The following is a 23375-nucleotide window of genomic DNA, read 5'->3' on the forward strand; positions in this document are numbered from 1 at the left end:
ATTTCAACCTTCAAGATCAAGCCTCGACAGCCCTTGAAGAAATTTCAAACAAAAGTTCAAGAACAAGCCTCAACGGCCCTTGAAGAAATCTCCAGCCCAATTCAAGATCAAGCCTTGAATGGCCCTTGGATCGACATCTACAATAAGGGACTTCAAAACGCATCTCCTACACGTGACAAGCACATGTATACGACGTGCCTTGAAGTGGGGGCATTTGTAAACATCGAAATTTCGTAAATAAATGTTGACCGATAAATCAAAGTGTCAACGCTCATGTATTACATAAATTTTACACGTAGCGTGTGACTCAACGAAAATTGAAATGAGTTGGAAAAGTCATCAAATAGGACACGTGTCAACACCTGGCAGAAACGACTTATTTCATCTGGGATATTATATTCAAAATTAGGCATTGGAAAATTCTATAAATACAAGCCCATTTCATTCATTTAGGAAGAAATTCATATTACACCTTGAAGCTCTGAAGCTCTGAAACTCCGAAGCTCTCAAGCATCCAGGTTCCCGAAGAATCAAGCAAGTGTTATTCGTTCTTCGTTCATCGTTCTTCCAAGATCAAGCCTCGACGGCCCTTGGACCAACAATCATCCACCTTCAAGATCAAGCCCCGACGGCCCTTGAAGAAAGCGTTCTTCGTTCTTCGTTCATCGTTCTTCCAAGATCAAGCCCCAACGGCCCTTTGGATCAACAATCATCCACCAATTCAAGATCAAGCCCCGACGGCCCTTGAAGAAAGCACCATCGTTCATCATCCCTTCATCTAAGATCAAGCCCCAACGGCCCTTTGGATCAACAACGTCGACAAATCCACACATCCAACCGTTCTTCAAGATCAAGCCCAAAAGCCCTTGAAGATCCGTTCATCACTGTTCTTCAAGATCAAGCCCAAAAGCCCTTCGAGATCCGTTCATCACTGTTCTTCAAAGATCAAGCCCAAAAGCCCCTTTGAAGATCCGCTCAAATCCACCTTCAAGATCAAGTCCACGGCCCTTGAAGAACGTTCATCCTTAGATCAAGCCCAACGGCCCTTTGGATCAATCGCACATCCACAAATACACACCTTACGGAGATCGAATCAGAGGATCAAAAGATAAAGAGATTGTAACCCAAAATCATCAAATACATAATATTTGTTTGTGCACGTTCGTTCTTGTCTCTTTCGTTTCAGGAATTTTCCGTGTTCACAGTTTTTTTTTGTTTGGGGGGGGGGTCTGGGGGACGCTTTTTTTTGGGGGGGGGGGGTTTGGGGGACGCCCAGTGCAAGTTGGGTTTTTTAGAGTTTTATTTTTATTTTTCTGTCTTTATTATTAAATAAAGTTAGTAAGTGATTTTTTTATTTATTAAAATGTAAAAATTTGAAGTCATTTTCATTAGTTTTTTTTTTAATTTTTTGCGAAGAATCTCTAAGAGGATTGGTAGAAAATTTGACCATGTAATATCATCACTTGTGAACATAAGTACTTGCTTGGTTACTTGGATCGCACCCTTTCTAGTAGATTTTACGTGGACTTTTTAGATGTTTAAAATTTGACCAAGAGGGCTTAATTGTACTGTTGACAAGACTCGTACTGATGTGAATTTTACTCCATGAGAGATTGAGCAAAAAGCTATTGAATTGGCCTATTTCTTGCTTGTACCAATTGAAGTATTTTGAAAAAAGGAATTGAAGAATGAATACTTTGCAAGAGATAAAAAACTCAAGAATCATCTTTTTTTTCTATAGCATAACTTATCTAAAGAAACTGCAAACCTATAGCTGCAGAAGTAGGAATAATGGCACCAGAAATAATATTGTTTCCAGTTTGTTTTCCTTTTGTGACTGAAAAATCCAAATTTTGTTTTTTAATATAATCAATATGGGCTCTTCTGCTTCATTTTTATTTACTTCATTTTTTTAATTATTTTTCCCTTTCCTTTTCCCTTTCTTTTTTTATTCCCCTCCATCATTCCTTAAGTCTCATAGGTTTGATCCTGTAGAATCTTATGATACACTATATCCGGCTTGGTTATTGACAGAGTGAATAGATTTGTCATTTCTTGAAATCTCTCTTCTTAAAATTTGACGAGGAGGACTTAAATTCATATTTCGTGTGTCTTAGAAGTCTTTTGTGGCCCAGAATTTGATCTAATTTATCAACTACTTATTACTTCCATTTAAAGGAAAAAACAACAACATATAAATTCTTAAATAATACAGTAACTAAAAATCAAGGCTAATCAAGGCTAATCAAGTAAATCTCCAGATCTCCAATGTCTAGCCTTCTCAAATCCGTTGACACAATTTTCAAAATCATCAATAGTCTGGTCAATCTCTTCCTGAGTGTTCATCACAAAGGGGCCAAATTGCGTTATAGGCTCCCCCAAAGGCTCACCTCCAACCAAGATAAATCTTAGGGTTTTGGAAGACTTGTTCCATGTCTCCAAGCCATCCCCAGATATCCCAAGAAGAAGAAGGTGGTGGGCTGTCACAGGCAAAGATTTTGAACTGCCAAAAATTCCCTCCCCCTCCAACACATAGACAAACGCATTCCATGATGTTGGTATTGGTTGTTGCAAGTGAGCTCCTTGTTTCAGTGTGAAGTCTAAGTACATGGTTGGGGTCCTTGTGTAAATTGGTGACTTTGTTCCCAAGGCTTCTCCTGCTATTACTCTAACTTTGATCCCATCTTTTGAAGCCTCTGCAATGTCCTTGCTCAGCAGTTCTTGATACTTTGGATCAATCCTGTGTTAATTTGCACAAATTACGTCACGATCAAACAATGATAATGTTATTTGGACTTCATTTACCGACTAACTTACTAATCTACTTACTAATCTACAACGTAATAAAAAATAATAGAATGCACGTAGCAACTCCCTTAAAGCTAACTAATTGCAAAGGATATATGCTAATTGATTGTAATTTGAAAAGGACTTTCTGCCACGTTTGGTTTGAGTAAAAACTAAAAATTCTGGGGACAAAAAAAGCTAGCCAACCACTATAAAAGTCTTTCTCTATATGTCAAATCTTATCCAAATTTCCGAAAGCACCATGGAATATGAGTAAAAAGGCCCATAGTTTCACAGCATCTAAGATATTTTAGGTTGGTATGCACAAAAATACACAAAATGTGCGCAGCAATCAAAAGCACTTTTAGAAAAGGATAATATCCTATGATGACCAACATATGATGATTGCACATGCTTATGAAGAGAAAATTTTCAATGTATTCAAAACAGAGAAGTATACTATATGTTATTAATTTATGGATAATGCTAAGAAAATTAAATTTACAAATCAAATAATGTGTCACTAATATGAAATAAACATGTTAATCAATATTTAATTAATAATCTAGTCATTAACCATCTACATTATTTGGTTTAGAAATTTGATCTCCCTAGCATTACACCTAGATTATTATACATGTGGAGGAATTATTTATTTATTTTTTAAGTATCACTCCACTTGTATAATGACTTATGTCTTATGTGTCCGTGTTTCGAGCATAATAAAATATCTCTTGCTTATTTAAATAGTTGGAACCTTGTCACCATCAATCCTATATCCATGCGTATGTAGTGTTCTTTGACGAGACTTATATTGTCAAATTATATTTACGTTGTCAATTTGTAACTAATCTTATTTTACACAAATGAACTTAAAAAGTATTTATAGATTCAATTGTTACACAATCATCATTATATTGTTAGACTGTCTGGAAATAAAAAGGGTCACTTTCCACATATAATGATTATAAGGCTTATAATGTATGATCCCCAGATGACATCATGCAAATGTCATGCAGCTACTAGTGTGTTAGCATATGGTGGATGTGTCTGAATGAATTAATAATTAGGTAGGTATAGGTAATGTATACGTACATTTTATGCTTGGAGGATAGGTTTATCCACAACTGTAAACCCTTTTGGGTTCCCTGGGCGGCAGGCATTTCCGAGTGAAGGATGCCTCTTCCGGCGGTCATCCACTGTAAGTCACCGGCTCCTATTGTCCCCTTGTGCCCTTCAAAATCTTCATGCGTCACAGCCCCCTAATCACCCCAAAAACAGCAATTGCGTTCAACTAAGGTAATTAATTAAGTTCACTCATGAATCCCATTAGTCAAAATAACAGCTAGCTATTTCACCGATTAAGGTAATTCAGATTTTAATTACAAAAAAGAAAAAGGTTTTGGAATAAATAAGAAATGGGTTAGCTGGAATGTAAATGATACACCTTTCCAGCGAATAAAATGATATAAATAATGGTTTCTATACCTGCAACATGTAGGTCACTGTCTCAAAACCTCTGTGTGGATGATCCGGAAAACCAGCAGGAGCAGTAACTGCAATTGCAACAGCAATATTAGAAAATAATTAACAGTTTCTTTTACAAAACGATATTGGGGATGAGAAATTTTCTTTCATGAAAATCGAACATAAGACTTCTGACTTACAAGGGAAGATGTATAGACCTACAATCAATAAATAAACATGGAAAAATTAACAGAGATACCCACCTGAGAACTCATCCAAAACAAGGAAAGGATCAAAGTATTTCAGCTCAAACCTGCAAAGAACACAACACCCCATTAATTCAGACATCTGAAATCCTTCAATATATCTTTCATTCAATAATCTATGAAAAACAGGCAGAAAATCTACAATCTGGCTTTAGAACACAGTGATCACTTACCTCCCTATGCTCCTTCTAACAATGGCTCCAACTCCTTCATGCTGAGGCCTAGCCAAGAACTTCCTCACCACAGCACGCGGTTTTTTCAGGACACTTGAAACTTCCTTCTCAGGCATATTTGGCTTGGAATTTGAAAACTGCTGCAAAATAATGTGAGGACAAATGAAAGATATTTGCAGCTCTATATATAGTAGTAATGAGAGAGAGAGAGAGAGAGAGAGAGAGAGAGGGTGGTGTATTTTTGGAAGGTCAAAGTGAATTGTTATTGGCGGCCAATAAGACCAACATGGCACAAGTTTGCTTGAGCTCCAGGCACTTTATGATACGCCTCTATATCTGTATGACCTCAGTCTGACGTTGTGGTGATGTTGGGGGGCTAAGTATTGAGGTTTGGGGAACCTTCGCTGTTTTACATGAGTGCCACGCCTCATCATATGGTCAAATGTCAATGCCACTATTTTAGGTTTTGGGGGAAAAAGAAAGAAAAGACTAATGGCTTATGGGATCCCTGGGTCATGCTTATGCATGCCTTGTATAGTTGAATATGTTGTGGGGGATACGCAATTTCTGGGAACAAATCTTTGATGTTGGTTTCCAAGAAAACCATGGCCATATATTTTGTCTTTCCATTAAAGAACCTTCCTACGAGATGATTCTGTTCTTTCATTGAATTTGAGGATACATTGTTAGCTTTAAGAGATCGTATAGTTGCAAGGATGATCGTATTGTTTTGGCTGTAAATAAAAATAAAGTATGTTACGAGATTAATCTATTTTTATTTACATAAAGTCCCACAACACTAACTCACTAACTTCAAAGCCCAATCCACAACCATCCAAGAGCTCGAACTCGTCCCTCTTCGAAGCGCGTATGCCACGCAGACAATCAGACTCAAGAATATCTCACCTCTTTAAATGCTAATGAATGCTTCATTCAACATGCTAATGTCACTATAGAAATTGGGTGAGTCGCCACAAGACACAGTTGAAGGTCACCAACCATAAATTAAAGTAATCGTCAGTGAAAAATGACCGAAATCTAATTGATGGGATCAAGCTATAATAACTCAAATTCATTACTTTCTTACAGCAAGCCACGTGCCTTAGACACTAAGCTCACGAACACTCAAAATGAAACATAAATGGATAGCCAAAAACTTCAATCCGAATAGGTAGATGTAATAATTCGTATACTTATGATACACTCTTTATAATTTTGGATTGAGAGGGACTGCCGGAGCTTATGAGTTGCGTCCAGGACGATTGAGTTAATCACCCATTTTTTTCTTAACTTTTCTAATTTAATTTGTCATGTTAGACAAGAACATGACGTTGAAAACAATGTTATATATCTTGCCGAAAGGAAGGCTACATATGCTTCTTTCCAACCAATTTCATCCAAAAGGTAAGTTCTTTTTTTGGTAAACAAAGGTAAGTTCTTTAGCTAATGGAAACATCCGAAAAGTAAATTGATTGTCAAAAGTGCGAAAATAGTTCAAAATGTGAAAATTATTTTATGGAAAAATAATTGGTGAAATGTGATAACTATCGTGAAAATATTTTATATTCTATATTTTACTCACGAAATACAGATTCATAAAAATGTGTGAAAATCGTACTCAAGCTTAAATAACGTGACCAATATCAATAAAAATATATATAATCATGATATCTTTCTAACTACTGTTCAATTACCTAATCATATATGGTTGGACTGCATTTATCATGTGAACAGAAATCTTGATTAAGATCACATTTCAAGTCATTAATGAGTAATATAACTAGAAAAACTTTGTTTACTGACATCATTCATACAAAAGCATTACGCGAGGGGCAACCTATGAAAAATGGGGATAAAGATGGAATAAAACTGAGTCAAAGAAAGTGAGGAAAGAAAGAAAAATTTCCCTTTCTCTCTTTCCTTCTCGACGTTCACCATCACCATCATGATTTAAATTGACTCATAATAATTTAAATTGATTCTTTTCCAAAAAAAAAAATCGGTTGAACCTCTATGAAGTTTATTTAACTCATCCAACGATAATGATATAAATTGATATCGTTAACACTGAACTACAACAGTTTTATTAGGGAATGATTGGGGGTAGAAAGAAAAAAAACACTATGATATATATGATTCAAAGAGTTGAATAAAGAGCAGTTATACGGTGGACACTATTTTCAATTAATTAATCAAATATTGAGGGGTATAATAGCTCTATCTTTTCTGTGCAAGGAAGTGGTTGTTGTTGGCCATAAGTTACAACATCTGCGTTTGTGCATGCCGAGTGAGCTGATCCTTCAGGACCGTTGTAACGTAGGTTGATGTCCCTCATCTCAATCTTCTGGCAGGGGTTAGTTTGGCTACATTTCAATGTAATAGCACTCTGTGTGGTTGAACTACCCCATATATTACTGAACTTAACATCTTGAATCTGTACCCTCGAGGATTCCTGCACACAATAAAATCGACTGACCCAATTATAATCAAAGTTCTACATAAGACCTAGATAATCATACGTATTAATAAGCATGTTGGTCTAATATCTAAGTGGATAGAGTGTTGGGTTTCCACCCATGCGTCTCGGTTCGAAACTCCTCCTTCCTTTAAACTATTGTAATAGTTTCGAATCATTCTCTTTTCCCTTAGTAATAATATATATATATATATATAATACATATTAACAAGGATAATATCATATATACGATGCACATCTTTAATTTTGTTATCAATTAATATACATCTTTAGATGGTGGTACTCCGATTAATTAAAATAATTAGATTTTCATTGGATGTGAATCACACTTGTATTAGAAAGTGGCTAGCAAGAGTATCAACTTTATGTGCCCAAACAACATCACTTAATTATTAACCTCGTGCCATAGTAGATTTTGATTTTGATATTTCGTTATAGGGACATTTTCATGTAAGTATCAACATGTATAATCATAATAAACGTAACTAATCAAATGGCCAAAATCAAAATATGATCGAACACTTGGGCTTAGTCAAGAAAATCATCTTATGAAAGAATAAAAATGCAAATGCCCCTAAACCCTTTGTATTTATTATTTCCCGTAAAAAAAAATGTTGTTATTATTACGTACCGTTGTACTGCAACTACGTGAAGGACAATATTGTTGATCGATGATGATGGGGTTATCGACCTTATCGACTCGAACGTACTCAACGGTAAGATGTGAAACAGTGCCTGGTTGGGAGGGAGCCCATGTCTTGACTCTCACTCCATTTGTAGTACCAACGAAGGTGCAGTTTCTTATGTCCACGAATGACACATCGTCACCAGCACCCTTGCCAAGGCTTCCGATGCTAATTCCGTGGCCCGGACCGCAGTGAACGCCGCTGATTTTTATGTTGTTTGATCCGGAACTGAAGGATATGCAATCGTCCCCGGTGGCGATCACTGAATCCAAGATTTCGATGTGGTGTGATGTGCCAATGTGGATTCCGTCGGTGTTAGGGCTGTCACCGGGAGCTGATATGGTGATGTTTTGAATCGTTATGTCATGGCTCGCAAAAAGGTTGATGTGGACATTCTTGCTATTGATCGATGTTATGTCATGGATCTTTGAATTTGTGACGAAATCCAATCTCAAGGTCTGACATAAAAAAATGAAAAGGAAACATAAACATTAAAAATCAGCAATATCCGCACATCCAACATAGTACCATTCAAACAATATTATACAGAACTCATCCATTCAAAAAGACTGATGTATAATAAGAAGATCAGCATATCAATCACACATGCAAGTAAGAAACATTAGATTTGAATTTCTCACAAATAACAAGTTCGATACTAATTTATTGTCGATCTATTATGAAGCTGACATTAATCATTTTTCATTATTATCGTTGTATTAAAAATAAAATAAAAACCTCTTTTTTCTAACGAATATTGCTTTGCTCATTTCTTGTTTAAGGAGTTATCTCATTACCTACAAATTAGTCGCACAAATTACTAATTAAAAAACATTACGCATATGTCAAACTGTAAATGGTGGGTAATAATTAAGAAAACAATCATCTATTATTCAAGCAAGGGGCAAAGCATCTTGCTTTTGACTACTTTTATTTACAATATCTTAGTAATGATTGATTTTTTTAAGAATCACTTTTGTCAACCATATCTTTAATAAAAGCGCGACTCTTCTAAGAAGGATTTGGATCCTCTCCTGAGCTAATGGAGAGGATCCTCCTGACCAACATATATGGACCGTTGGATGAAAATTCAACGGCTACAAACATGAGGTCCCTTTAAAGTTATAATAATTATAACCGTTGGATTTTCATCCAACGACCCATATATGTTGGTCAGGAGGATCCTCTCCTTAAGCTCAGGAGAGGATCCAAATCCTTCTAAGAATAATGCCAGGCGGATCATATTAAAAAAAATAAAAATGTAGCAATGGTCTCTTACCTTTAACCCAATTGGAGTAATGATCTTTTAACTAAAAATTCATGGCCTTTTCGTAAACTCCGTTAGAATCCCCATCAAAATAAGTCATGTGTCATGCATATGAGGTTGAATTAAGGGGCAAATGTGAAAAACCAAGTGAAAAAAATTGTAGCAATGGTCCCTCAACTTTAACCTAATTGTAGCAATGATCCCTCAACTTTAATCCAATTGTAGCAATGGTCATTCCAACATGAGTCATTTTAACAGAATTTTGACGGTGTTGACGAAAAGAACCATAATTGCATATTTTGATGAGTTAAGGGACCAATGATCATGAATTTTTAGTTTACGGATCATTGCTCTAACTGAGTTAAAATTGAACGATCATTGCTATAGTTTTCTTTAAAAAAAAAAAACATAATATTTCTAGCATTTTTGGATTAGATCGAGAAAAAATGGCCAAGCAGCATGAGGCAAGACTTGACCTGTTGTCATGCTAGTTCATAATATTATATATTTAACAAACCAAGCAATGGAACTTACGGTAGGAAGTCGCTTGCAATGTGGATCGTTCATGCAGTTGTTATAAGGCCAAGCAGAGGGACCTTGTCCATCCAACGAACCACCACCATTGATTACCAAGTTGTCAACGTATTGGAAGGTAATCCAATGGTTAATATCAATCGAAGATTTCACCTCCACGGGAGCCAGTAGGGTTCCCTTTATCTGCACCACCATTGGCCCCTTGCATCCACCTGTGAAAACCACTGGCTTCACCAAGTATTTCCCTGCTGGGAATAAAACCACACCACCTCCATTGTTTTGACAGGCTTGAGTCCATGCATCAATGAAAGCCTAGAAATAAATAAAACAGATTAAAAAACAAATCCAACAGGTAAACTTAATTTAACTAAACATTGTTTACAACTTCAACATAATCTTAATTTTGAATCAACTTAAGATCACCTTGCTGTTATCCGTTTTGCCATCAGCAACGCCTCCGTATTTCTTCACGTTAAAAATCATTTTCTGACGGTTAAGTTGAACTCTGAAGAAGTGTACGTGACTCATTGATGTAGCGCCATCATCAGCATGAACTTTGGTAATGGATCCTAGTAAAACCACTAAAAAAACAAATTGGGCAACCAAGCTGGAGCCCATTTTTATTTTGTTATTTATGTTTGTTGGTCGTGGATCTTCTTCAATTTCGATTTTATGCTTACAATGTTGTTAGGGTTTATGTGTTTTTATAGGCTGGTTGTGTAGCTAGAAATGGAATGGTGCCACCATAATCTTATGGATTGATTTTGTTTTAATTACCATTCTTTCTTATTTGCCAAGTTTTATTGAATATGATATAGCTTTATGATTTTTTTCTTCTTTTCCCATGGAGATTGGTTTTGTAATTTTATTTTTCTTTTTTGAGATTGATTTGCTGAGATACAATACTGATTTTAATTATAAACATATTCCTTATTTGATTTTGTTTCTTTCTTTTTTTACGTGAGTAATTCTGCTGGCATCCAATTTGTTCTTTTAGCCTATCAAATATTGCAATTCTCCCTTTTGTGTGACTACTAATTACTTTAACAAATGTAATTTTATCTAATTACATAATATAAAATGCTGATTCAATCAATGGTGTATCTGGACCAAAATTATATATATGCTTTCAGTTTAGAGTATTTTACCTATTTCTCTCAACGATTGAAATATGTACAATCAATGAGGATAGGGTGCATACAACAGGTCTCAATAAAAATCTGCCGATAATTTCAATCCGGTTTAAGAAACAAAGGATGTCCAGTTTATTGATATTTGGAATAGAATCAAGATTCACGAGTACAAATACATCCACGAAATACGGAAAAAATACGGCATAAACTTACGAGGAGAAGAATGAGAATTTTAATTTCCTACAACATCAAAAGCCTGAATGCACAGCTATTCCGTAATCAAGTTAAAAATAAAATAATGATTAGCCCCGGTATATTCATTCAGCAAAATGCTCTAAAGCAAGAGCAATAAGATGTGTAAATTACAATATATGATCAACTCATGCCTCACGGTTTCAGAACAGGAATAGAGCGGCAATCGCCATAGCCAGATACGAGAGGAAGAAGCATGCGGCAATCTTAGGCTGACCGGAAGGTCGAGGTGAAACTCCCACTGTAGATCCACCGGTTGGCGCGGGAGCCACCGCTGTAACGGAAGGCAAGGGTGGCTCAATCACATCACTCTCCGTCAGGACTGGATTTGGAGCCTCAGCAGGTGGCAAATATGAAGGGGTAATGACTTGTACCAGACTGGCTGGCGGAATAGGACTCATGTAGCTGGGTATTTCCTTTTGACGTAAACACGGGTTCTCTGCAACAATCAAGCACCAAATATTAGTCGCTAAAGTATGTCCGGTAATCTTAGTAGCTAAAAGAAAAACGGACTTGCATTCTGATTATAATCTACAAAGCGCTGATGCATCTAACATCATTCAGACCTGAAAAAGATGTATAGACGTACACACTTACTTTTGTATCTCGCGGCCGTTTTGGGAAAGTCTGTGATAACGCCATCAACATTGGCCCCTGAGACAAATAAATTGATCTCCACTGTTGGATCTGAGAAGAAGTCCCATGCTTGAGTTACAAACTCATTGCTGAAAAGTTCAACATAAACCGGAAGCTTAGCGGCTTGTAGTTTTGATACAACATCTGTTACTCCAGTGATAAATGCCTCGCTTTCGGGAAAGATAGAGGCCTTGTTGATGACCACAGAGTCCGCAAACTTCTTGATGTCCTCAATAGTTGAACTAAGGGTATCACCAATATTCTCTTCAATTTTGTAAACAAGTTCGTAACTGGTTTTCTCCTTGAACTTCATCAGAACAGAACTATTAGTGGACTGAATCTTGACATTTAGCGCTGTCTTATTATCAAAACCTGCTTTGCTCAAGGTATTCATGACTGCATCAGTTACACTTAATCTCTGCTCCTCTGCAAGATACGCTGCGTACTGAAAGAAAGCAGTACAAAATGTTACCACCATAACGATATGGTGAAATTGTATTTGGAGTCCCAAATAGGAAAAACAACTACTCTTCCAATAAAGAAAGCATGAAATCATAGGCCAAGCAGTGAAACATGAAGCAAATACCCACCTCTATGCCGATCAAGACACCAGAAAGAGAGCTTGACTTCTTTGCCAAGGCCAAGAAATCAGATAATGTCAAGTACTTGCCACCAGTTTTGAACCTTGGATTCCGGAACAATGCATACTTCGACGAGGGATTTGATATTGTCGCTACATTTACAATACGAAAAAAATAATAGAGCGGATGTCAAATTATTGTTCAAGAAAAGTGTTCTTGATTGTGAATTCTTATGAAGTAACAGTTAATAGCACCGGGGACAAATGTTCCTAACAAGGGTCTCCCTACATGGCATATAAGGATTTAGGATGTCAAGGGAAGTGGTTATGTGTAAGATTAAAACACAGTGACACTCAAGAAATATAAGTGTATTAGAAAGTTGGTAAACTTTTACCAGTGACTTGCAAAAAAAGGAAGAATATTTATCACCAGTCTGAGTTATAACATAATCTGTGAAATGGATGCCTTAAAACGGAAATCTCATACAGACTTAAAGGTTCTATGGTTTGTGAAGAGATCATATAAATACGTAAAACAGTAAAATTTGAAAATCGCACTGATAAGCAAGAAAATGACACTCTATTTCTGCTTACGGGTCAGGCCTTCAATGTCTTTCCATGCTAGGCTAAAGGTATATATTCCACTGCCAGCCTTAATTTCTGGAACAACTGTTGTGAGGTTGCTAAAAGCTGATTGAGCAACTGTCGTGCTATCTATAAGATTTATAGAGCTTGCGCAAAATGGTATCCCATCCTTGGATATTTGTACAGGACAATCAAGTACATCTACCCCATCTGCAATTGCTTTTGTGTATGCCAAGTCAGTACAACTAGGGAAGTCTCCACTTGCTCCGTATTTCGAGATAACCAAGGGCTTGGCTGGATCATGAGATGGATGAAAGAAATACATTATAGCAAAAATGCTCAGATATTTGCGTAAATCAGTAAAATAAAGTCAGAATTTATGAATATAAATTCAGCAGAAAAGGGCCAATTTTTAAATCTAAACACCACAAAACAATGATGTACCTTGTCCTGAAGCATTACTTGCAAGGTGAGCAAAACACTCTGCAGTAGTCGAGAAAAATCATCGTCATCAAGACAACTTTAATGCTTTAAATTGGAATAAGCAACAAATATTAACATCTAAATCAACTCTCCGAGATTTTTCCTTGTGAACCCTTGTGAGACATTTCTAAATAACATAGATCAGTTAAAAGGGATCATAGTAGAAAAAAAAATGTTCAGATTAGAAGACATGTTGAATTCAGTTCCTAAAAATGTTAAATCAATCATAAGCATCCTATGATGCATTAAAAAATTTAATCTTCTTTCACACGTATAGAGTTTCGTACTAAAAACTAAATCTTATGAACAGGAAAAAGATAAGTTACCTATGGCCTCTGATGGTGTTATTGGGAAGTCAGATAGTACACCATCAACACTGAAGTCACCATTGTCAACAAATTGCAGGTACTCAGACACTGGATCGTAACTGTAATTGTAGGGCAATGGAACGTCATTCACAAAATCTGACCCAAATACTGTTAGCCCTTCTTTATGAGCATCCAAAACAACTGAAGTGTGAGGCACTAAATAATTATCATTGGTGACAGGCCATATGTAAGTTTTAGGAATTAGAATTCCTGAGGCAAATGTCTTGATAAATGTGAGATTCTTCAATAAGGAACCATAAGTTTGGTTGGTTGAAGGCTCTGTGTCATCTTGTCCCAAAAACCGAAAGACCAGCTTTGTTACACTCGGACTAACCCGTGATTTAATACTGTTCAGAAAAGCCACCTCCGGTGATGAGATATAATTGACAACCACTTGTCTAGATACAGAAAGCACATAGTTTCTCATACTCAAGTTGTGTTGTGAGAAGAAAATATCATGCTGCAAAAGCATTAGAGAAAAGACATCTCTTCAAACAGATATAGAAATCTAAAGGAAAGGTTAAAACGTGAGTGCACAATTCTAAAGACATGAGAAAGCTATAGTTTATCTTATACCTGAATATTCAACCATAAGCCTGGAGGTTTGAACTGCGTAACAACATCTTCAACAAGGAGAATTGGGTACAGATTGCCATCAAACCTATTAGTTCGAGAATATATCCCCTGAGTAACTGTATGGGTGACAAGAAATCAGTAAGACATTATAGGAGTTAACGTGCATTGTTTCTCTTACCAATAACAAATAATAGATAACATATACATTGTCTTTTGCTTTCAAAGTGATATATACATTCTATGCACATAAATATATCTAGTGTATGCGGTGGTCGAGCTAGCATGTTATTTCAGATATACTTTTAACATTGTATTTGTTACTTACTAAATTGTACATATGAAGTAGTTTATACGACATAATCTTCAAATTCAGCAGTCACCTTTCATAAAAAATTAAATAAACAAATAAAAAGAGGGAAAAAGAAAGCAAATTCCTTTTTAGCTACTTCTGTATTCAAGTAACTTGACATGCACAGCCTTGTTAAAATCATGACCATTAACAATACAGCAGAAACAGTTTCAGACAATTTGCACTCACCAGAGATATTTACTAGGCCGTCCCAAGTATAATCCACGGTAAACCATCCTTTGGTACTAACTCCATTAACTAGGTAAGTTTTCTCCTTTTGCGGCAAGACCTCGTTAATATTGGAATTATTATTCAACAAGAGATCTGGAAAGCAAATTCCAGCTCCATCCTTCGTTAACTGCACATCACACCATAAGATCACATCGGGTACACTTGTGATCAATGCCAAATTGAACGCCGCGGAACTAAAACCTGGAAAAAGCCCTGAAAATCCACCGCGTGCTACAACCTTAGGCGCATCTCCTGCAAACCAGATCAATCCAGTTAGCTCATTGAACATATAGTTGGGAACAATTGTACCACAATAATACAGTGTCCCAATTGGGAGCACTAGCAGATTGTAGCAATTGTTCCCATATCAAACCACTGGGAAATTATGAAAACTTTCAAAAAATCGTCGTTTCAGGACATTTACAATTAAAAGAATCCGAATTTTGAAACCCATGTTTCACATTTCCTTAAGTTATTTTTTTATCATACGTCTCCTCAAAATTAATACAGTCGGGATAGACCAATTCTCCTAGCCCGATTTCGAATTCATTCTCAGTATCAATCAAGCGGCTTTTCAGCTTCGAAATCAAAAGCAAGGAAAAAACTAGTACAAAAAAGGAAACTTTCTTCCCCTATTCAACAAGAAATACACTTAATTCCACTAAACATGTTACATGCACACTCACTATATAATACGCAATTAAGCAACTACTTTCTATTTATAAATATTTCCCGGATTCTTCCATTTTCTCAGCAACCAAACACAAAATTATCAAAAATTCAAGAAAAATTTATACATGAAGCAAAACAAAGGCCGGAGGTGTAGAGGACTACCGCTAAGTGTTTTCCATTGACTAGATCGCTGAGCAGAGACCAGCGCTCCTACAGAGTGAAGAAGCAGAGCAGCTACAACCAGAGCGCGTAAGTTACACATTGCCGGAGAGGCCTCGCCGTCAAAATTACAGAGTTGGACAGCTTCCGGCGATCTCAGAACGGTGTCGTTGAGGCCTTCTTGGGAAATGTGTGAGATTCGCTCAACTAAGATGGAGAGAAAGAGAGCTCTGAGCAGCTCTGGAACCTTTCAGGCTGGCTTTTCAGTGTTTATATTTATATAAGTTTAATTAATTTTAATTATTTAATTTAGATTAATTAATTAATATTTGGACTGTGTCTGGGGGTGTTTAATTAATTAAACGAAATGTTAACATCAATGAATAACCTGGGTCTAACTGTTTAAGTGTGAACTAAATTAATACGCGCTTCCACGTTGTGTTGATTCGAGCGAGCCGGCTCCAGGATCGGCTTGGGTGAACCGGGAGCGCAGTGCGCACCACCGGTCCTCGTCGGAACTCGGCCTTGTCTTTTAGTGGAGATGTGTCTGGAGGAGAGAGGATTCGAAGAGGAAGGTCCTACGTGTTTTCCCGTGAGCTCTCGTTAGAGTCGTTACGATTACGCGGGTAGCTGTGGCCTTGCCAATTGTCAACCGTATACAGAAATTTGGTTAGAGGATTATAAAATAAATTAAAAAAGCAATATTAAAATTTAGTTTAATTAGTTAGTACTACGGTTTTGTGATATTCCTCCTAACTTATAAGTAAAAGATGTTAGGTTTGTTTCTTGTCAAATACGAATTTCACCATATTATTGCTAGACTTTCGTGAGGCTTAGCCCACTTACCACCCCTTATTGCTAGCTTATTTTGACTGAAATTTTAACGGAGTTGATGAAAATGATTATAATTGCATATGTTGAAGAGTTAAGAGACCAATGATCATAAATTTTTCGTTGAGGGGCCACTATTTCAATTAAGATAAAGTTAAGAGACTAATGTTACAATTTATTTTCTCCAAATAATGGAAAGCGCTGAACTCGAGATGTACTCCGCCACAGCAGATCGGAACTCTGCGAATCAATGAACAGGTAGGTCAACAGGTTTACATGAAGGGTGGCTCGAGCCGGAAACCGGAAGCTGTTGCTTAGGTGCGCCAATTTGATGATCAGCTGATTGGAGACAGCTAGATTTGGGGTCCACAACGTGGCGATCAAATACGTACGTGGCGGCCGAACGAGGTCAGCGGAACGGCTCCCAGTGGAACATGGTTCATGTTCGATGTGGGACGCACCACCAAAATCAGTTGTGCGCTGCGCGGGCCATAGCATTAGCAAAACCCAAACTTGGGTATGGAAATGAATTATAATTTAGTTTTAGTTTTAATTTTTCTTTTTGGTACAAATATTATTAATATTTTCCTGTCTCCAACCAAAAAATAAACATTTTGCCGTCTTCAAGATTATAGGAATTTATCAACACAATACAAGTGGTAGTAAGAGGATGAAAAATGAGGAATATTTTTGTTCAACATCATTAAATGACGGTGAAGTTCATCATCATATTTATCATCGTTAAATGAGTTTAAATTTCGAGACTTTTGTAATCGATAAACACAAATTTTAAAATTTAAACTCATTCAAATATTAAATAAAATGGTGAGCCTTAAGATTTAAGAATGTTGAAAAGATGATGTGCTTTGTTGTAAAAATTGAATGAAAAGTGAAAAGAGAGGCCTTCTCATCAATAACAAATTTAGGTGGAAAGGGCCTCCATAAAATGCCCATGTCACATACTTGTTTAATTAGTAATAATTAATCAATCTCAGTTGTATATTAGCAGGCATCCGACAACGTCTACCTATTCCCTTAATTACGCTTCTCTATTTGTTTTTGTTGGGTTTGTTATTCACCAAAATTTCAATTTAAAACAAAAATACAATAATTTTAGAATAACATAACCGATGAAATTTGAAGATTCTTCGAACTAACAAGAATCTAAATCATAAAAGAAATTCATTTTAGCTATTTAGTCTATGAGTTGTAGAATATAAACAGATTTTTAATATATTTTCTTTGATATCTACTAAAATAAAAGTATCTTCATCATATTACCGTGTTAAAAAAATCGAAATCTCACCCATCCCAAGTCATACATTTAGTTACCATTACCACTTTGAGTAATCCCAGATGCTTCCCTAGGTATGATTAACTAACCAAAAACTCTCAATGATCTTCGAGGATCCAAATCGCCGTACATTTTCAATCCATGCATATTCAAACTTGTAAATCGACATTATATATTATGAAGATGACAAGTAGAAGCAGGGTCAAAATATGAGGCTAGCTAGCTGTGTCCTCTTCATATGGATCTACGATCCTTCTATGGCAATTGCAGTATTGCACAATTTGGGATTTTTTTTGTCCAAAACCTCACCTAACCCATCTTAAATTAACATAATAATAATAAATCAGTCTTACCAGAAGCCAAAGCCAAATAGTGACACAAGAAGAGTGATTTACACTCCACCCCTCCCCTCTTTTTTTTATGCTTTTATTTTTGAGATAGGATCCCCGTTGGATTCTTTAATCCTGTCTGTTCATCGTACATCGTGCGGTCAGTTTTCGTCAGATACAATTTGTGTTTAATTTTAAATAATATAATTCAAAATGATTTCTGACCGCACTATATATGATGAAATGACAGGATTAAAGGATCCAGGAATCCTTACAAAGAGGATCCGGCGAGAATCCTATCTCTTTATTTTTAATAAAATACAAAATTTAAACTCTGTTTAATCTGAATACTATCTGTCTGGGTCTTATTTGAGCAGGAAGTTCCAACACACCAAAGGGAAGGTCCAACTGTCACCAGCACATGGAATGGGAAATTAAAAACGATAAAGATCTGATTTTTTTCTATTAAGAAAAGAGTTCCTTTTTGCTCATCCCTTAACCAAGAGGACCATTTTCCCACTTCAGTTTGTTTTTTTCTTCTTCTTTTTCTGCTATGGAGAGCAGGCATGAACTTTTATTTTTTTATTTTTTCTGCCCAAAGGTAGAATTTATTATAATTTAATAGATATGTTAAACAGAAATTCCAGGCTAATACAATCTAAATCAAAAGAACGGACCTCATGAAATACATACGTAATCATGATTTGTTAAAAACACTTGATAAATTTTTGAAAATGGAATAACGTTGGGGTGAGCAAAAATAAACTCCTAAAAAAACAAAAAAAATTTGGTCCCAACCAAACCAATTTTGTATCTTTATTTATTTCTTTTTTATTTTTTTTTTTCTTGGAAGAAAATGGGATTGATATTTGGAGGAAGCTCGCTAGAAGCCGCGTACGGGCGGCAGCACGAGTAGGAGTACAAATAATCAAAGGGAAAGGGACGTACTGACGGAGACGACTGAGGACGATGTGAATGTCTGTTTGTTGATGCCAAACCAACCTTCCTTCCCTCTCTCCCTTAAAATTTAAAAATTTAAGACGTCGGTGTGCATGTATATATCTGTGTTAAATATTAAATATATATTGTCACGTAATACTACAATTTAATGATATTTTTCTTTACTTATAAGTAATAGGTCCTCTGTTCGATTATGATTAGCCCAAGATGAGGCTTAACACGCTCTCCCACTCAAAAATAAATAAATAAATATATTGGATTTTAAGACGTCGGTGTCCTAAGAATCCTCACATCCTAACTGTTTATCGTATATCGTGTGACCAATTTTCGTTAAGTACTATTTGTATTTAATTTTAAATAAAAAATATTCAAAATAAATTTTTCCTGCATGATGTACGATGAAGACTAAGATGTGAGAATCTCTAATATCCCCACAATTTGGATCCGGATCGTTTTAGTTTTGTTTGTTATTTCGTTTAAATACTTAGAGCGTGAATTTGGTGGTGACTTTTTTTTTTTAAGGGTGTTCTACATTTGGAATATCCATACACATTGTTTTTGAAGGATTGCGTGTGAAGCACATGAATTTTCTAACAACAAAAATGAATAAAACTGTGTTGTAAGTCGGATATTATAAACAAATTTTATCTCAAGTGAAAAACAATTAGCAAACCTAAGTGGAGAGAGCGTGGTGGGTGTGCAAAAGATACAGTGACACAGAGACCGAATTCAAGTGTTGAAAGTCAAAATGGCACATTTAGAGTTTAGGTATGGTGTTCTCTTATTAAAAAGAGGTATGAAACTATATCCTAAACAAATTGAGGTATGAAAGATGAAATTGATCCTAAACAGTCTATAAGCCTAAAACTTTCGAACAATTTAGTAATCTTCTCATGCAATAATGGTATATAGGAACACAACAAAACTAAATAAAAATTTAAAGAAAAAAATGATTGCGATAATATATTGATGCACATGGTGTAAAATATGGGATACGTTATCCTATGTGGTCAATTTTTTTGATATAGAGAATATGGAGCATTCTCTTACTAGTCGCCAATAACACAAGTGTTACCATTACAGATCTACGTCAAAAAGGTAACATGACATTTCTATACCATACTCATCATGTTTAGCTCCCACTGCTTCATTTTTCCTCTTATTTTCTCATGCGGTGTAATTTAATTTGTACTTTGTTTTCACCTTATCTTTAGATTGAAAACAAAAAATCATCAACAATCACATTTAGAAACTACATTGGCTCATGTTGGGAGATAAAAGAAGTCATAGAAACTTTCCTTTCCCCCCCTAATTTCCAGCTAAGGCTGAGGTGCTCCTTCGTTTAGAAATCCCTCTAGGAATAAGTTTATGTAGGATTTGCCCCACCATTTACATTATTAGCAATATGGTGGTCCAAAAATACCTTTTCCTATAATCGTAAGATCTTAATAGCTTTGTTGTTTGTAGAACAAAGAAAAAACCCAAATTCTAAAAGCGAAGTGGTCCATTTTTTGCAAGTTCTTGTTTTGGGTTTGGATGCTAGAATTTATCTTACGTAGTCTAGCCTATCAAATAATTTGACTTTTTAAACGAACTTCATCGTTATTTTCCTGACTATTCAGTAATTCCAGACTATTAAGTAAAAGTGATGATAATGAAACGAAAAATAGCAATTTAATTGACTGGCCTTAAATCATGAGTGGACCAACTCTCAATAATTTCTACCATTTGTGTGAAGAGCCACATGGGAAAAATAATAAAGTGGCCCAATAATATCAATAGATTTGCAGTATTTGGCAGAGTGATTTGGTTCTCTACTCACTACTATTATCAGGTTTAAACGTAATTGCCAACCATATGAATGCAAATGGCGATGGTAAATATCATTCGTTTCTTCTTCAATTTGCTGCTTTTCAATTAAACTTTTTCTAGATTAATGTATAATATCGCTTGTAATATGTTTTTTATACACTTGTGCTAAAGGGTAGAAGATTTAGCATAAGTCATACAGTAGACTCCCCATAATAATATTGGAATTGAACTCGTCATTAATATGAGTCAAATCTTAAAACACTCACGTACAAGTAGAGAAAAGTAATAGTATGTCGTATTACTAAGTGGTCCTAATTATATTAGAGAAAGCAATAAAAGTCTAAAGCCAAAAATAAATAAGTCAAGTTGAAGTGAGATCCTTAATATTATGTTATTGCTAATTCATTATGTGGTTTAATCCATTCCCATACCTTTTGACGTGAGTAATATTTTTTGTTCCCAAAAAAAAAAATTGAAGTGAGATGCCCTATACAAAACAGGCCTAGATGAGCCCAAACAAGCAACCATCAATTTGCCAACCTTAGGCCGGCACTAACTTTAATACCTTTTCTTTTGGACCCGGCTCTCAATTTTGTTTTTAAGGTGTGACGACATCACGACTATGCATAATGCTCGTTATACAATTTAGGGTTAATCTCAGTTTACTGCTTTGAAGTTTCTTAGTTTTTAATATTTGGTACATGAAATTTTTTTGTCCCAATTTGGTACCTAAAGTTATAATTTTGGGACACTTTCATACATCCGTTAAGTTTTCTATTAGAACTTCTGTTAACTGATGATATGGCGCACATGTGGACAATAACTGGGTGTCACGTGTCAATATGGGCCCATTTGAATATTAATTTTTTTTTAAATATTAAAAATTCAAAATCACAACAAAACAAAAAAAGAAGAGAAAACCCACCTATCTTCCACCTCCCCCCAACCCCTTCCCTCTCTTCTTTCCTCTGCAACCCGCACCCTCCCTTCTCTCTTCTGCAACCCCCTTAGTCCTCAAACTTTACTCCCACCTTTCGATTTTTCCTTCTTCTTTTTTTCTCCAGTGCATACATGAATTGGGAAGCAAAGACCCTTCTCTCTTCTGCAACCCCCTTAGTCCTCCAACTCTACTCCCACCTTTCGATTTTTCCTTCTTCTTTTTTTCTCCAGTGCATACATGAATTGGGAAGCAAAGACACAAAAGATTTCTCCAGTGCTCATTTCCACTACTGATTTTTTACTCTCTCGACACATCTCCCTCCCATGATCCCTCTGTACCCAACCTACTCCATCTCCACCTTCTTCACCTCCCCTCCCTTCTCTCTCCCCATTATTCCGACGTTTGCAAAAACCCTAATCCCCAAAAATTTTCATTTTTTAGAAAAATTAAGCAAACCTAGCATGAAAAACCCTAATCCCTAAAATCTTTTTGACCCATTCAACGTCGACTTTGATTTCTCGCCATCGTGGCCGAACTCCAAACCAAATGGCAACGGCGGATTTCAACGAAATGTGGGTGCTTGGAGAGGTGGCGGCGCCCTCTGATGCGCCTACGAGATGACATTGTGCTGGACGTGCAACGAGAAGGTTCAAAGTGAACAACCACACGAGCAAACAGCAGAGGTTCGTCTGTCCTTCAACATGCCTAAATTTCAGTTTATGATTTGCAGAAGTTGCTGTGTAATTGGATTTTGTTTGACTTTTTTGAGTTTGATTTGCATGTGGCAGCTGGGTAATTAGGTTTTGCTTGAATTTTTCAGTTTAAGGTAGGATTTGTAGGAGGCAGTTACATTTTCTTCGTTGAATTAGAAGATTAGAGGGTTTGGTTGGTGGGTGGGTCGATGGGTGGAGTCGAAGATGGAGGGGGAATGGTGGATGTATGACAAGTCGAAGAAGAGAGGATAGGAGATGAGAGTTTGGTGGGTTGGTGCAGAGGAGAGAATTGAGCGATAAGGGAGGAAGGGAAGGTCAGGGGAGGTAGAAGATGACCAAAATATTTTTTTTTTTGAATTTTTAATTTCCACGTGGAACCTTTAATGACATGTGGTGCCCAGTTATTGTCCACATGGGCACCACGTCATCAGTTAACGAAATACCTCACAGCCAGACTAATGGATGTATAAGATTGTCCCAAAATTAACACTTTAGGTATGACTCTAGAACAAAAAAAACTTCATGTACCAAATGTTGAAAACCATGAAACATAAGGGTAGTAAACTGAGATTTACCCTAAAATTTATTATTTTTGCGCTTCAATTTTGATACATCTTCTAATCAACTAGAGTAAAATAACACGTGACTAACTAGAGGTGGTTTTTACAATGATTGGATTTGAAACAAAATTTCTAATTTTCATTCCAAACATTTCATTTCGGATGAATTAGGGAAACAATTTTGCTTGTTTTTTTTTTTTTTTTTTGAAATGATAGCTTTATTGATAAAATAACTCAAATCAAGTGTACATCTTGG

The 23375-nt window shown here is 36.0% G+C and overlaps 3 protein-coding genes across 3 annotated transcripts; all 3 read right to left on the minus strand.

Moving 5' to 3' along the window:
- Nucleotides 1–2137: 2137 nt before the first annotated feature.
- On the minus strand, nucleotides 2138–4969 carry LOC103430074 (pirin-like protein). The gene is made up of 5 exons (XM_008368205.4): nucleotides 4694–4969; nucleotides 4518–4567; nucleotides 4276–4343; nucleotides 3883–4049; nucleotides 2138–2740 (listed from the first exon to the last, which is right to left on the minus strand). Exons 1-5 carry the CDS (start codon nucleotides 4807–4809, stop codon nucleotides 2242–2244), a joined length of 900 nt encoding a protein of 299 aa, XP_008366427.1. The 5' UTR covers nucleotides 4810–4969; the 3' UTR covers nucleotides 2138–2241.
- A 1912-nt stretch (nucleotides 4970–6881) lies between these two features.
- Nucleotides 6882–10139, minus strand: LOC103430099 (exopolygalacturonase-like). Its single transcript, XM_008368230.3, has 4 exons — nucleotides 10080–10139; nucleotides 9657–9968; nucleotides 7801–8313; nucleotides 6882–7145 (listed from the first exon to the last, which is right to left on the minus strand). The coding sequence occupies exons 1-4, from the start codon at nucleotides 10137–10139 to the stop codon at nucleotides 6882–6884; spliced, it is 1149 nt and encodes a 382-aa protein (XP_008366452.2).
- Nucleotides 10140–11080: 941 nt separating this feature from the next.
- On the minus strand, nucleotides 11081–15994 carry LOC103430075 (glycerophosphodiester phosphodiesterase GDPDL3-like). Its single transcript, XM_008368206.4, has 9 exons — nucleotides 15684–15994; nucleotides 14808–15101; nucleotides 14270–14385; nucleotides 13652–14153; nucleotides 13287–13325; nucleotides 12852–13136; nucleotides 12268–12410; nucleotides 11639–12122; nucleotides 11081–11480 (listed from the first exon to the last, which is right to left on the minus strand). The coding sequence occupies exons 1-9, from the start codon at nucleotides 15781–15783 to the stop codon at nucleotides 11185–11187; spliced, it is 2259 nt and encodes a 752-aa protein (XP_008366428.2). The 5' UTR covers nucleotides 15784–15994; the 3' UTR covers nucleotides 11081–11184.
- Nucleotides 15995–23375: the final 7381 nt, after the last annotated feature.

Source organism: Malus domestica, chromosome 11 (genome assembly GCF_042453785.1).
Source record: "Malus domestica chromosome 11, GDT2T_hap1".
NCBI lineage: Eukaryota > Viridiplantae > Streptophyta > Magnoliopsida > Rosales > Rosaceae > Malus > Malus domestica.